Raw genomic sequence first — 14,866 nt, 5'->3', positions numbered from 1 at the left:
TCTGCCTTTTCTAAAACCAGCTTGAACATCTGGAATTTTATGGTTCACATATTGCTGAAGCCTGGCTTGGAGAATTTTATGATAGTTCATCCTTAAAAACCACAGCTTTCCTAAGAATAAGGATATGCTTTTCATATAGCCATTACCATCATAATGGTACCTTAGACAGTCAGTGGCTTCCCTGATAGCTCAGTTGGTAAAGATTCCTTCTGCAATGCAGGAGACCCCTGTTTGATTCTTGGGTTGGGAAAATCCGCTGGAGAAGGGATAGGCTACCCCATTCCAGTATTCTTGGGCTTCCCATGAGGTCAGCTGGTAAAGAATCCTCCTGCAATGCAGGAGACCTGGGTTCGATCCCTGGGTTGGGATGATCCCGTGGAGAATGGAAAGGCTACCCACTCCAGTATTCTGGCCTGGAGAATTCCATGGACTGGATAGTCCGTGGGGTCAGAGAGTCGGACACGACTGAGCAAGTTCCGCTTTTACTTTTCAGATGGTCAGTACTTCTATTATTTAATATCCTGTCTGTAATTCAGTTTCTTCAGTTTTCCCTAAGATGAGTTTTATAGCAATTTTTATCTTATAAAATGAAACCTCACATATTGCATTTGGTTGTCTGTCTTTACTCTTCAATCTGAAGTCTTCCTTCCACTAATTTTTGATACTTTTTGAAGAGCCCAGACCAGTAGAGTTTTATTTTACACTTTCACTTTTGCCAGCTCATTTCTAAGGATCAAAGGAGATAGCTATCTTATTTCTTGTAGTTTAATTATTTTTAGAGTAAAACTTGTTATTTGTATTTTGTGTTGTCTTTAAATTAGATTTTTAGGTATTATTTAGAGCTTTCTTCCTGAATTATTGTCATCCAGTAGTATTTAAGAGCTTAATGATGATAATCTCCATTTGGTTGTTGAGTTTCACCGAAACAGTCTCATTTCTTTAGGCTGCTAATAGAATGTAGGTATACATAGGGTGCAATTAAAATGATTCGTTTCAGATTTAGTGGCATGTAATGAATATCGGTTTTACCTTAGAAAAGACTCAGCATAAGCAATTCAAATGAACTTCCAAGGACTGAATTAATATTTTCAAAGGACTCAATTTTGACAAGAGTGTCAGAGTAATCTCATGGTTACTTATATACTTAAATTAGATCTTTAGATTCCGACATTTTTAATTAGCTGGGCACAATACTGTTACAATATTTTCTAACAGCCTTTATAATAAAGCAAAGTTGGTAGGTCTTTAAAAATAGCCATAAAGGGATTTAATTTTCTTAAAATGATTCTTAAGTTTTAATGGTAAAACGTGCTCTTGTAGATTAGAAGGAAAAACCTTTCTTGCCTTTTGTGGGAGAAAAACCTTTTCCTTTAATAGATTTTTTGGTTATAGATATGAATTGCACATGGGTTTCATTCCTTTCATTTTAAAAACTGTTAATTGGAAGATAGTTTATGTATAGCATTATGTTAGCTTCAGGTGTACTGCGTAGTGAATTGACTTTGCATACATTGTGAAATGATCACCATAATAAATCTAGTAACCATCAGCCCCTTACAAAGTTATTATAATATTACTGACTATGTTTTTTGTGCTGTATATTATGTCCCATGGCTTATTTATTTTATACCTGGAGGTTTGTACCTTTTAAGCCCCTTCACCTATTTCACATTCCTCCCCTCCCAACATCCATTTGTTCTCTGTAACTGTGAGTCTGTGTTTTTGTTTTGCTTGTAGGTTTGTATTGTTTTTTTAGATTCCACATAATACCCTTGAGCTCCATTCATGTTGTCTCAAATAGCAAGATATTTTTTTTTTGCTGAGCCTTGGGACATGTGGAATCTTAGTTCCCCGACCAGGGATCCAGCCTGCACCCCTTGCAGTGGAATCACTGAGTCTTAACCACTGGATTGGCAGGGAAGTCCCCAAAGTTCATTTTTATGGCTGAATAATATTCTTTATCCATTCATCTGCTGATGGACACTTAAACGTTGCTTCATTTTTGAAGTGATGTCAGAGTGGTGCCCAGTGGCTATTTGTATATATAAATCTTTGATTTATGGGACTTCAATAAGTAAATGAGAGCTATTTTCATTTTCAAGCTAATTCTCCTACATGGTCCCTTTTAAAATAAAGTATAAGACTGTATATTTTAAAGCTTCTTGCTGGGCATACTCAAAGATACACAGTATTTCACAGAAGCCCAGAGAGGCTTGTGTTTTTTATTTGTTTTTGGCTGTGCCTGTGCAGCTTGTGGGATCTTAATTCCCTGACCAGGCCCTGGCAGTGAAAGCACCCAGTTCTAACTGTTGGACCAACAGGGAATTTCCAAGGCTTGTATTTTTGAGTACTCCTTGTTCAGCAGGAGATGGTTGTTGTCGTTGAGCTGCTGAGTCGTATCCAACTGTTTGCAACTCCGTGGACTGAAGCCCACCAGGCTTCCCTGTCCTTTACCATCTTCCGGAGCTTGCTCAAACTCATGTCCATTGATTCGGTGATGCCATCCAACCATCTCATCCATTGTTGTCTCCTTCTCCTGCCTTCAATCTTTCCTAGCATCAGGGTATTTTGTTATGTGTAGGCTCTTTGTATCAGGTAGCCGAAGTATTGACGCTTCAACTTCAGCATCAGTCCTTCCAATGAATATTCAGGGTCGATTTCCTTTAGGATGGACTGGTTGGATCTCCTTGCAGTCAAAGGAACTCTCAAGAGTCTCTCAAAAGCATCAATTCCTGGGCGCTCAGCCTTCTTTATGGTCCGGTTCTCACATCCATACTGGTACTTCAGCAAAGATGGTACCTTGTATAAATTTAAGTTGTCAGGTGTACAGAGTAACTTCAAATTATGGTGGAACTAGAAAACCAGTTAAACAAGGTCAAAAGATGATATTAATCTATATTGCAGGAAAAATGGAGTGTATACCCTTATATTAATTGGGACTTTTTGTTCAGTTTTTGTGATTGCAGTTTGATTTGGGATTTTTATATAAGTGTTTGCTTTTTAATGCAGAGTTGGATTTACTAAAAGATGCAATTTAGACTTTTAACTATAAATTATTTTATCTTGCTAGGAGGCTGGTGGAAGTCATCATAAAGTTTCTGTTTCACCCGTTGTCCATGTTCGAGGACTCTGTGAATCTGTGGTGGAAGCAGACCTTGTGGAGGCCCTGGAAAAATTTGGGACAATATGGTAAGGCCAACAGGGACTCGATATAGATGTGGAAACGGTGCAGTAGAGCAGGCTTTGTTTTCTTGCTGCAAGCCTTGATGCTTAGCCATAAAATATATTCTTTGCCTATAACTGTATTTCTTTGAAACCTTCTGAGTCTTTCTGAGATTAATTTTTAATTTTTCTGAGGTGAATTTTTGTGGATCATGATCCCATCTCACTCCTCAACCAGATTGTGTGTAACACTAATTATTGCATCTTTCATCTGATTTTCAAATGAATCCATGATTCCTTCTTAAATACTGTTTTAAGCCATTGAGTTAATTAATTATGCCCTTTATCTTCAGAGTTTCAAATAGTAGTACTTAAATACTGTGTTTTTTTTGTTTGTTTATTGTAGTTTGTTTTGAACTATCTATTAATTGGCAGTGAAAAGGGAGTAGACTAAACGGTAGGCGTTATTTGCTTAGCGTGAGTTGCTGTGATATCATGAGTGGGCAGTGTTTTATCCTAGCTTACCTTCCTTTTGTGTTTTGTAGTCACTCATGCTCTTCCTTTACAGCTGTGTATACTTAAGAAGACTGACTTACATGAAAAACGTGATTTGAAAAATGAATCTGCTGCCCAAAATAGACACTTAAAAAAATGCTTTCTAAATTGAAATATGCTTGGCTGTTCTTTCTTACTATGGATAATATAGAATTTATTACTTTTTTTCTATTTGGGGTTTTTGTTATAGGCAACAGAGACTATACAGACTAAGTCATAATATATAAACAGGAGAGAAATTTCAATATATTTGCTGAGATCATTTGACTGCTTCAATTTTATAAAAATTTATGTGGAGTTTTGAGTATTGAAAGAAGATGGTGAGGGAGAGATCAGAGATTCCAACAGAGAGGAATTGTTTCTTCAAAGGAGTATTAGTAGTGTTAGGTGATACCTTCCATCATGGCATCTTCTTAATTTCTTGGTGACCTCAATGAGAGGTGGATGACTTAGCAAACTTACTACCCTTAACTTATGGACCTCAGAAACCACTGTTAACATTTTGTTTATGGTTGGAGGTACAAATTGGAAAACCTCATGGGCATAAATAGAAGTCCATTTCTTGAAGTATCACTAGGATGACTATATCACTTAGTCATTTGGAGTGGATATTGGAAGTTAAGTTTGTCTGGAGAATTACATAGTATTGAAGCAGACTCCTTACATGATACTTAGACTTGCATGTTGACATTGATTCACCCAGTCACCACTTCGAGGTGGTGTGTAGTCTTATGGAGTTATAAAGAGACTCCATGAGACAATGAGGTTATCTCTGGATTTTTATTTTCTTCTGTTCTTATATATTTAGGGCTTTTTAAGTAATTTTTTTTACAGCCAAGAAATACTGAATATTGTCAGAAAACAAGTTGGTGAGCAAATGAAGTTGGAAACTTTAGGGAAATAATAACTATATTGATATTTTGATGTCAATTATGACCATGAACTGGATGTTGGGGATTAAAGAAATAGAACTGTTTGTTTAAGGCTGTGACTAATTTGAATCACTTTGAGTGACTCGTCAATTTTTAGACTCTATACTGTTTGATATTTAGTCTATGGTAATGTGTTCCATATATGAATTTTGATTGGTTAATTTGCATAGTACATCATTCTACCCTCAAGATTCATAGTTATGTGGATAGAAAAATGGTGAAATAATTGGAACAAATTAGTGTATAATTAAGAGCTTAATTGGCATAAATATGTACAATAGGAGTTTCAGTTGTGTGAAATGATCTTGAATAAGAGGTATCTGCTACCAAAGCTGAAAGAAGTTTGAATAGCTTCCTATGAGGAGTAGGTATTTGCTTCAAAATGTCACACTTATAGAAACTTTCCATATTTTTTTGTTTGTTGATTTATTTGGTGGTATATGTGAGGGCAAATATAAAGATTTTACAGAAACTACTTGTATTAAAAAGATGAGTCACCAAGTTCAATATATAGTAAGTTTATACTTAAAAACTAGATGTATAGGAAAGAAGTTCAGAAGAAACTGTAAGATGTTAAAAATAAGTCAGGATAATTGCTATTTTTTGTCTTTAATCGAAAGAATATTTAAAAATATATCCTTATAAGTCTCTTTTCCTCGCTTCTCTCTTTCATTAAAGGAAAAGATACTAGGTAGTGATTAGCTATACCAGTTTGAATTTTAAAACAAAACTTTGGAGACCTGATTTATGTAGTAAATCTGTTGCTTCGTTTTGTTTTTATTTAAAAATTAGTAAGTATGTTTTAAGCTATAAGCTGAACATACCTATTCTACCATATTTTTGGACTTTTTTCTCTCTTTGGTCTTCTAGTCTTTCTTGTATTAGTACTTAGAACTTTTTTTTAAAAATTATGTACCCTAGAATTTAAGTGAATTATAAAATGCCTGTGACATTCTGATTTTCCATTCCCTATCTTTATATGATGCTACTTTTCCTGGGTAACCTGTGTAGCATTTAACTCTGTGCTTCTAACTTACTTCTTATTGTATTTATAGAAAGCATTTTTTTTTTTCTACAAACAGATAAGTCTATTATAATAGGCCAATAAAGAATTTATTTTTTTGAACCTTTATGATTTTTCTGTGTTTCCAAAGACCCAAAGGACATTATTAACATATTTACTTGGTGATACCACTTAGCTTTAAACCAACTTAGATTTGTGAGAGGGAGAATATTTATTATTCTTAAATTTCTTTAGCATAGATCTAATTCTGGTGTTTTCTGTTTTTTTGTATACAAAACTTTAGAACCTCAACTAGGAGTTTGAGTTTCTAAAAGGAATGTTTCTCTCCTGAAATTTATATCTTGCATTTATAGGTGGGAAAACTAATCCTAGGTGTTACTGTTTCTGTGTTTTATTCTTCAGTTTTGAATGGTGTGGGCTGAAAGCTAATAAACCTCCTAGACCAAAGTATTGATTGAATACCTGTCATGTGCCAGGCTCTTTGTTTCTAGATGCTAAGGATGTAAAGATGAGTGAGGCAAGGTAAACAATTTGTATGCAGGAACTGTAATCTTGACAGCCGTGCTCCCAGTTGTATAAACAAGGAAGCTAAAATTCTTAAGAAATTACATAATTTGCCAGGCTACAAAGTGGTCTGTTTCTTACTAAGAAATGGCTTGCCAGTTTTTGAAGTGTAGTTAGCTCCTGGATGCCTGATTGAGAAGCAGTGCTGTCACTGAGTACCTGACCTCATGTTATTTCTCTGGCCTCCTGCTCTTATAAAAAGCACATTGACCGTGTTTAAAAATATTTTTAACGCCCTTGTTTCTGTGAATAGAGGACATGGTTCCCTGTTCCTATCCGCGTGTTCTGATTTCTTGCTAACCTCCCTTCATTTCTAGTTTTTTTTGACATGTACACACTGCTTTATTTATTTTTGACTGCATTGGATCTTCATTGCTGCACAGGCTTTCTCTAGTTGCAGTGATTGGGGGCTGTTCTCTAGTTGCAGTACATGGGCTTCTCATTGCAGTGGCTTCTCTTGTTATGGAGCACAGGCTCTAGGTCCACGGGCTTCAACAGTTGTGACTTCCAGGTATTTTCTAATGCTGCTTATAAGTGGCAGCCTGAGGAATAAACTGGATGGGATTATTAGTAACTGATAACAGAATTGTGCTTGAGGAGGGCATGAGGTACATAAAAGCTTTTAATCACAAGAGGACCTTTGAAACATATACCATCTACCCGGTATACCACAATTTATTTGGATAATTTAAGAGTTTGCTAACATTGGGTGTAGGTAGTGAAGACTACTAGCCTGTATGATTTGAGACATTTTTAATTAAAGTCTGCTTTTACTTGAGAAAAATGTTAATTAAACTTGCTATAGTAAAGTATTCTTTCCCTGTCTTCCTTTCAGCTATGTGATGATGATGCCGTTTAAACGGCAGGCTCTGGTGGAATTTGAGAACATAGATAGTGCCAAAGAATGTGTGACGTTTGCTGCAGATGAACCTGTGTACATAGCTGGTCAGCAGGCTTTTTTCAACTATTCTACAAGCAAAAGGATCACTCGGCCAGGAAATACTGATGATCCATCAGGAGGCAACAAAGTTCTTCTGCTGTCGATTCAGAATCCTCTTTATCCAATTACAGTGGTATGTATTATAGTAAGACAGACTAAATTAAAAGTGATTTTGGAATTTGCCTTGGGTGACTAACCTGTAGTTTTCTTCACTGCCATATAGATGTTTGAAAATAATTGGGTTTTAAAAAAAGAATTATTAAAAGTAATCTTAGTTTTGACTGTCACGTTTAATGAACAAAGACATGGTAAACACTGAAGTTGTAAAGAGGTCAGAAGCACAGTTGTCATAATTAAATAGGCACATTACTTTTATTTACTACTCTCACTGTTAGCTCTCTTTCTGATAATAAAGTATAGACAGACTTGTTGGAAATGATCCAAGAAATCTCTGTCACTCATTTGCCAGCACATAACACTAAGAGCATCTGCTAGGTAGTGACAGAATCCCGTGGTATAGTAAGATGTGTTTATCATTATGAACTGTTTAGAGATAGCTTGTTAAAAACTTCTCTTCTTCACTCTTTAAAAAAATAATGTTAGGATTTTGAAAGGATTCATGTCCTGAACCAGTTGAGTTTTCTACTTTATAGTAATAGCATGCTGTTTAGTAATAAACTAGTGATAAGGACACTTGATTTTTGTAATGAATAAAATGTCATAATAAGAGGCGCTTCATTTAGTACCATTTCTAGTAAGAGTATATGATATTTGAATATAAACTTTTAAAGCATTAGATACTATTCAAATTTAGATAGATACTATGTATCTGTTTATTTTTGTGATCTGTATAGACTTATTAATAAACACCATTAATATATTTACAGTATTTGGTGTTTTGGGAAAAAGAATATAACTAGTACAAGTACTCTGATTTGTTTATTATATCCTTAGTTACCTAATGGTGTGGCTCTGTAATGTAGGTACTCAAAAAATTTGAAAGTTGAAGAATTGTTCCTAAGTGGGTATTTAGGGTTCTCTCTTAGATTCAGGCATCTTGTTTGGTGAAATATAACTCTTTAGAAATGATCTTCCCTGGGTCTTTTTTCTATAGCCATTGTCCTTGAAAAATAAATACTGAGTTGTACTACTCCTACTCTTTAATAAATATTTTTTATTGTAATTTAAGTGATTATAATATTAAACATTTCAGAGTCACATTTGGGAAAAAATGTAATTGGTTACAGCTTTGGTTTATTAATTGTATTATCAGAGATTCTTTTAGGTACTTAAAAATTTGAGGATTCATTTAGGAGATTATAAGTAATAATGCTTTTCAAATGTTTCATTGGAAGTTCTCTAATGTGAGTATATTGTGTAGGTGAAGAAATAGATTTAGATTCATTAAAGTATAACAGTTTTAGAAGTTTAATTAGTGCTTAATAGAAATGACATCATAACAGGTTTTTTTGTTGTTGTTAAACAAAACAGAGTTTGGCTTTATTATATTTCTGAATATAAGATGTGATGAAGTCTTATTTTCTTTCCTTCCTAGGATGTTTTATATACTGTATGCAATCCTGTTGGAAAAGTGCAGCGTATTGTAATATTCAAGAGAAATGGGATACAAGCAATGGTTGAATATCCTTTATTTGTAAATTTTTTATTGATGTGTATGAATGCTGTGTAATATAGATCTTACTTTTTCCTGCTTAATAATTTGAGAACAAGTAGTGTTTATTATCCCCCACCATCTAGTTGTCTTAGGTTTAAAAACAAAACTGCAGTACCCACAGAGAATTTTACCATTTTTGATAACTTCTACTGTAAAGTAATCTAGTGCTCCATCTTACAGTTTGCTTTGCTTTTTTAATGGGAAAAAAAAAATAACACTGTTTGATTATATGTATACTTGTACCTTTTTGAAATTTGTCTCAAATGGACTTTTCTGAGTCTCTTTAAAATAGTTTGGAAGTATCAAAACGTTGGAATCAGTAGAATGTTTCTTTCCTTTTCTCACTGAATCTTTTAAATGATCATGGTTTATGTAAGACCTACTTTTCTGTGTTAACTTGTTATATACATTGAGTAGAACGAGCAAGCTGTACATATAGTACAATCCCATTAAAAAATAAAAAATAAAACCCTAACCTATGTGTACATGTATATGCACAGAAAAAAGCAGGGATATGTAATGGTAATATATATATTACTCTGGCAAGGTATTTTTGCTTTTTTTTATTACCACTTTTGTGGTTTGATTTTTTTTTTTTTTTAAGAAACTTAAAGTAAATTTTTAAAGGCCAGTAAAATGAGGATAAAGATTATAAACTCAACCATCTCAGAAATACATAAAAATCTTTTGTTATTATATTGATTCTTCGTAATATTCTTCCTACTTAATTTTTTTGGCCTTGCTATGTGGCTTGCAGGATCTTAGTTCTTGAACCAGGAATTGAACTTTCGCCCTTGGCAGTAGAAGTGTGGATTCCTAATCACTGGACTGCCTAACAGAAAATCATCTGTTCTTCTTACTTTGAGAGTACAGTATTTCCTATTTCAAGATAGCAAGCTGTAAAAAGAGAGAAAGAAGGGTTCTTGCTCCTGCCCAGTTGGCTCAATCCAGCACAGAGAAGGAAATGGCACCCGACTCCAGTATTCTTGCCTGGAGAATCCTGTGGACAGAGGAGCCTGGAGGGCTGCTGTCCATAGGGTCACACAGACTTAGCAGCAGCAGCAGCACGGTCTGATCCGGAAATACAGCCTCTATATGTGCTGTCAGTGTTTCCACCAGTATGTGAAAGACGTTGGCTTCATTAAGTCGGCTGAGTGAACTTCCTTCAGTGGATCATCCAGCACATCGAACTTCAGTTCAGTTGTGTCTGATTCTTTGCAGCCCCATGGACTGCAGCATGCAAGGCTTCCCTGTCCATCACCAGTTCCCGGAGCTTGCTCCACCTCACATCCATCAAGTCGATGATGCCGTCCAACCAACCATCTCATCCTCTGTCATCCCCTTCTCCTCCTGCCTTCCGTCTTTTCCAGCATCAGGGTCTTTCCAATGAGTCAGACATCTGACTTAGGCAGAAATAATACTAGCTCTTTGTATATAAAACAAAAGTTTAAAAGCTTCAAAAATCGAAACAAAAAGAGCAAGCTGGCCTTTGATAGGGAATGCTCCATTTTCCCCCTCCCACTCCCCAATTTATAAAGTATTTCTGATGACCTAGAAGGGTTAATGTAGATACTTTGGTTGCATTATGTTTTCTTTGGTACCCTTGATCTTAAATTCTCGTACTAAAAATTGTTAGAAATTTTGTTTCATAAAGCGTTTTCAGAAGTAAGTTATTTCTGACTTTTTTTAGGCCACTTCTTAGGGAGTGAATAATGATAAATTTTGGACACTTTAAACCAAATTTCCTTAATAGAGCTTATGTTTGAATCAGTCCTGTGTGCCCAGAAAGCTAAAGCAGCTCTCAACGGAGCAGATATATATGCTGGATGTTGCACACTAAAAATTGAATATGCAAGGGTAAATATTTTTTTTCCAACACTTTGCCAAAGAAGTTATTTATGCTTTGGATACACATTTTGAACTTCCTTTCTTTTTAATCTTAACAGCCAACTCGTCTAAATGTTATCAGGAATGACAATGACAGTTGGGACTACACTAAACCATATTTGGGAAGACGAGGTAAGTATTTTATGCATTTTAGATGTACTTGACATCTGCTGTCAAATTTTTACATGCAGTTAGATTCCTTTTTCCTGACATGAGCTAGTTCATTCAAATGAAAACCTTTGTTGGTGAAGCTTTTGTTGCAAAAGGCCTTGTAATGCTGGAAAAGAACCTTGAACATTAGTGCCCCCTTCTGGTATGTACTGAGTTAACGTATATTTAGTTCAACAAGGAGCCCACACATACAGGCACGCCCGCAGTTCAAGGACTTGCATTTCTCCAAGCAGCTCTCTCTCTTTGGAGGAGAGGAAACTGATTCAGAATATTCCTTACAAACTTCAAACTTGCACACTGCTTCTCTATGGAAAGGACTTTCCCCCCAAGCTGGACGAGGCATTAAGAAGGATAGAGGACTCCAGCAGGCTGACTCTACACTTCATCATGCACAACATCGGCATCAGCAAAAAGCCCTCTGAAAACTCAGACTTGCAATTCACCTTGACTGCATACTGCATGCACCATCACCCCACGTTTTTAAAGGAGGACACTTAACAGTACTTCAGACTTGCATGGAATGAATACCATGATAGACTGTGCCCATTTATTCAAGTTGTATGTATATATTGGTTTGATTTCCCTTAAGGTTTCAGTTGTAGAAATTAAAACTTTTCACTGACGGATACTACATTTTATCTACAATGTTGTAAATCTTAATGCCCATTGCTGTAACTGTTAGCAGCTTAGATTCAAATTGTTAATTGAATCCTTAATAGAGGATATAATCCTTAATAGAGCTATCTACAGGTCTTGCGAATTATAATGCTCAACCAATCCACACAGATATTAAAGATAAAAGAAATAGATACATACTTGCTGCACCTAAGATTACTTTTTTTGTTTTTGTTTTCCTCAATTGTGGACATTGAATAACATAATAATGAAAAGATGAATTATATGTAAAAGAAGATTTTCTGTGTGGTTTGATTTTTGTAAAGTGGCTGTTTATAAGTTGTCACTTTTTGTAACAGTTTAAGATTATCATTCATGTTAATTTGTGTAACTAGAAATTTTGACCTTTCAAATGTAGGTGAAAGTACCATGTCTGTTCAAGGTAGAATATATTTAAACTTTATAAATCTGAAAATAGGAGCATTTCATCTGAGATGCATTTTCACCTATAACTTATAAATGCTAGATTTCATGAGCATAGATTTGAATGATAAAATTGTTCAACTGACTGTGTGGCAATTCTGGAATATACAAATCAAATGTGGATCTTGTAAAAACAAGGGGGCTGCAGTATTGGCTACATCTCAACTACAATATCAGTGTTTGAACCATGTGTTGGGAAACCTCACCAAGATGAGTATATCTGTAAAAGTCAATGAACTAGGAAAAATTTTTATGCATCTGAAATATCTTGGTCAGTAGGAACTCCATAGTGCATGTACTGTTGCCAAAAAAAAAAAGAGACAATGTGGTGATCCTTTGCATGTTCAAATATTTAGGACTTTTGGGTGATTGACCCCTTTAATTCTTAGTTCTCAGGAAATCATCTTGCCTTATGCATGGGGTTGCAAACAAGTTTGTTTCATAATGCAGCTTAGGCTGGACCCCACATTTTTTACTACTTACAGAAATCTGCTTGGCCTGGGCTTGGTACAGTTGAATACAGTATTGAAAAACAAAGCCTTAGTACTCAAACAACAGAACAAGTGGTTGATGAGAAATCTCTCACTTCTGTCAAGTTACAGTTACTGAACATACAGTTTTGTTTTTTTCTAAACTCATTTGAAATAGTAAGTTTGGTTATTTTTCTCTTAATGTTTCTTAAAATATTTATGGATAGCCTTCTTATTTTAATAGTGTTTATTTCTATTCTTTTTAAAAGAACTGAGTTTTACAAAAGCCAGCTTAGATTAGATTTTTATACAAGAAATTATAGTCAGGAAAGTTTAGAAATGTAAGATAGAAATTTAAATAGGGAAATATAATTAAAGGAGGTAGAACAGTTAGCTGTTTATACTTTCAAAGGGAAAAAATTCTTGTTTTCTGATTCGTTACAGATAGATATTTGTCTATACAGCAAAATATCATATAGCAGTTCATTTTTGTTTTTGTAGTGACTTCAGCTTCCATTCAAGTTGATATTGAATTGTAACTTTTTCTACCAAAAACAAGAGTGACTTTATAAATATAACTTCATTTCAAAAAGTTCTTTTCAGGTCAATTTACATTTTAGTGCAAAGAATTCTTAGCCTAGACTCCGGAGAATCCCTCCAGAAATGTTCAGCAAAACTTGTGTGTGTGTGCATCTTTTAGGGGAGAAAAGGTCCACAGCTTCCGTCAGATTTCAGACTGAATCCATGAAAGTTTACAAACCACTGTTTATACATTGATAAATTCAGTGTTTGACTCTTCCTCATACTTCTTTATATGACCTTATGTTAGTGTATTCTTCCAATTATTGAAGAGAAATTATTAAAGAGAAATAATGACAATGTTTGGCTGAAAGATACCTTAGAGATCATCTACTCTTAACTCCTTCATTTTATACATAAAGATTGTTTCTATGATTATATAGCAAATTAGTGGTTACGTTGAAATCTTAATTGATTCCCAATTCAGTGCTCTTTCTTTCATAGCACACAGTTAACTGTCAGTAAAGCTAAGCCATGAAGACTTTATGATGGTTTTGGTTTAAGATTCTTAGATCAGATAAGCACTTACATTTAGCATTTGGTTGCATTCTTGAGCAGAGGAATGTTAGCAGAGTAGAATAGCAGATTGGATTGATAGAGTGAGACTTAAATGATAATACTGGGAAGAAGGAACTGTGAGTGTTTAGATTGGAGGAGAAATAAATGACTTTGTGAATATGGAGAGGATCATAATAACGTCTAAGCGTTTGAAAGAGTTTTGGGAGAAAGACTAAGTATTGAGTAAGGCTGTGAGGCCCTCAATGGAGTAGAATATATTTAGAGGACAAATTTCTATATAATAGAGAAATTAATTTTTTCATGATTTAAGGCTAACTGAAAATGTAAGGGAAAGTAATGAGTACCTTGTTACCAGAGTTGGGTCAGCAGAGGCTAGGTGGTCCCAGTTGATAGTCTGAGGGATGATATAAAGAGAATTTATACACTGAATAAAAGTTGAACTAGATGACCTCCTAGGTCCCTTTCAATGCTGTGATAACTTGAAATAGGTAATTAAAACAATACTTCTGTAGCGTGAAGTGAAAATTAAATTATTTCTCATCTCCCATTAACCTCATTTGTTTAGGTGACTAAGGATATGTAGAAAGCGTTTCTCTTTGAATTTTCAAAAAATGACCAGACTCTTAGGATTCATTAAAAAAAAAAAAGAAAAATCTTACTGAACACCATAATTTGATCAGCAGACTTTCTCAAAATATTACACAATGATTTTTAAAGTTTACTAACATAGGAAGTACTATTTTAGAAACTTAGAATAATTTTTTTATTGTTTTCTTAGATTTGAGGAAATTGGCATGCCTCCCCTAAAGATGTAGTTAGCCTAAAAATTATCCTTTAGGAGTATTGTAGTACTCTCGTCCAATAATGTAGCCCCCTTGGTTAGCTTTAACTTGGCGTATTTAAGCTTTGAGGGTGTTCCTAGTTCTGCCTGGTGTTAAGGTCTATAGACAATGGCCAATCCATGATACACAGTATGGGCCAGTGATGTGAAAATTTCCAGCTCTCAAGTTAGTAGGTGTTTGTAAATATGTGTATATACATACAAAATACTCTGTGTTTACTGATTGTGAAACCATGTAATACAGGTTGTTGTTGGCTTATGCTGAACTTCTTGAAAGAAGCCCACTTTGAAAATGTGTTGCTGTTGAAGCTAATAGTATGCATCAGGTACTGTCTTTCAAAAGTACTGCACTTAAAGCTTGTTTTAAAGACATGTATTGGTAAAAAACTTCTGTACAGTGTCAAGCTTTAGCATTGTGTACCTCACTTTCTGAAAAGTATCCATTCTTT

General features: G+C 34.7%; 1 protein-coding gene across 1 annotated transcript in view; it reads left to right on the top strand.

The window, feature by feature from the left end:
• Positions 1–14,866, top strand: part of HNRNPLL (heterogeneous nuclear ribonucleoprotein L like) — a 37,281-nt gene that overhangs the window by 10,365 nt on the left and 12,050 nt on the right. The window contains exons 2-6 of the mRNA XM_052648902.1: positions 3,071–3,189; positions 7,073–7,310; positions 8,733–8,813; positions 10,608–10,709; positions 10,799–10,871. Of these exons, the coding sequence (XP_052504862.1) occupies positions 3,071–3,189; positions 7,073–7,310; positions 8,733–8,813; positions 10,608–10,709; positions 10,799–10,871 (613 nt within the window). The remainder of the gene's footprint in view (positions 1–3,070; positions 3,190–7,072; positions 7,311–8,732; positions 8,814–10,607; positions 10,710–10,798; positions 10,872–14,866) is intronic.

The sequence above is a fragment of the Budorcas taxicolor genome, chromosome 11 (genome assembly GCF_023091745.1).
Source record: "Budorcas taxicolor isolate Tak-1 chromosome 11, Takin1.1, whole genome shotgun sequence".
In the NCBI taxonomy this organism is placed as follows: Eukaryota; Metazoa; Chordata; class Mammalia; order Artiodactyla; family Bovidae; genus Budorcas; species Budorcas taxicolor.
This window is presented reverse-complemented; position numbering and strand designations above follow the sequence as displayed.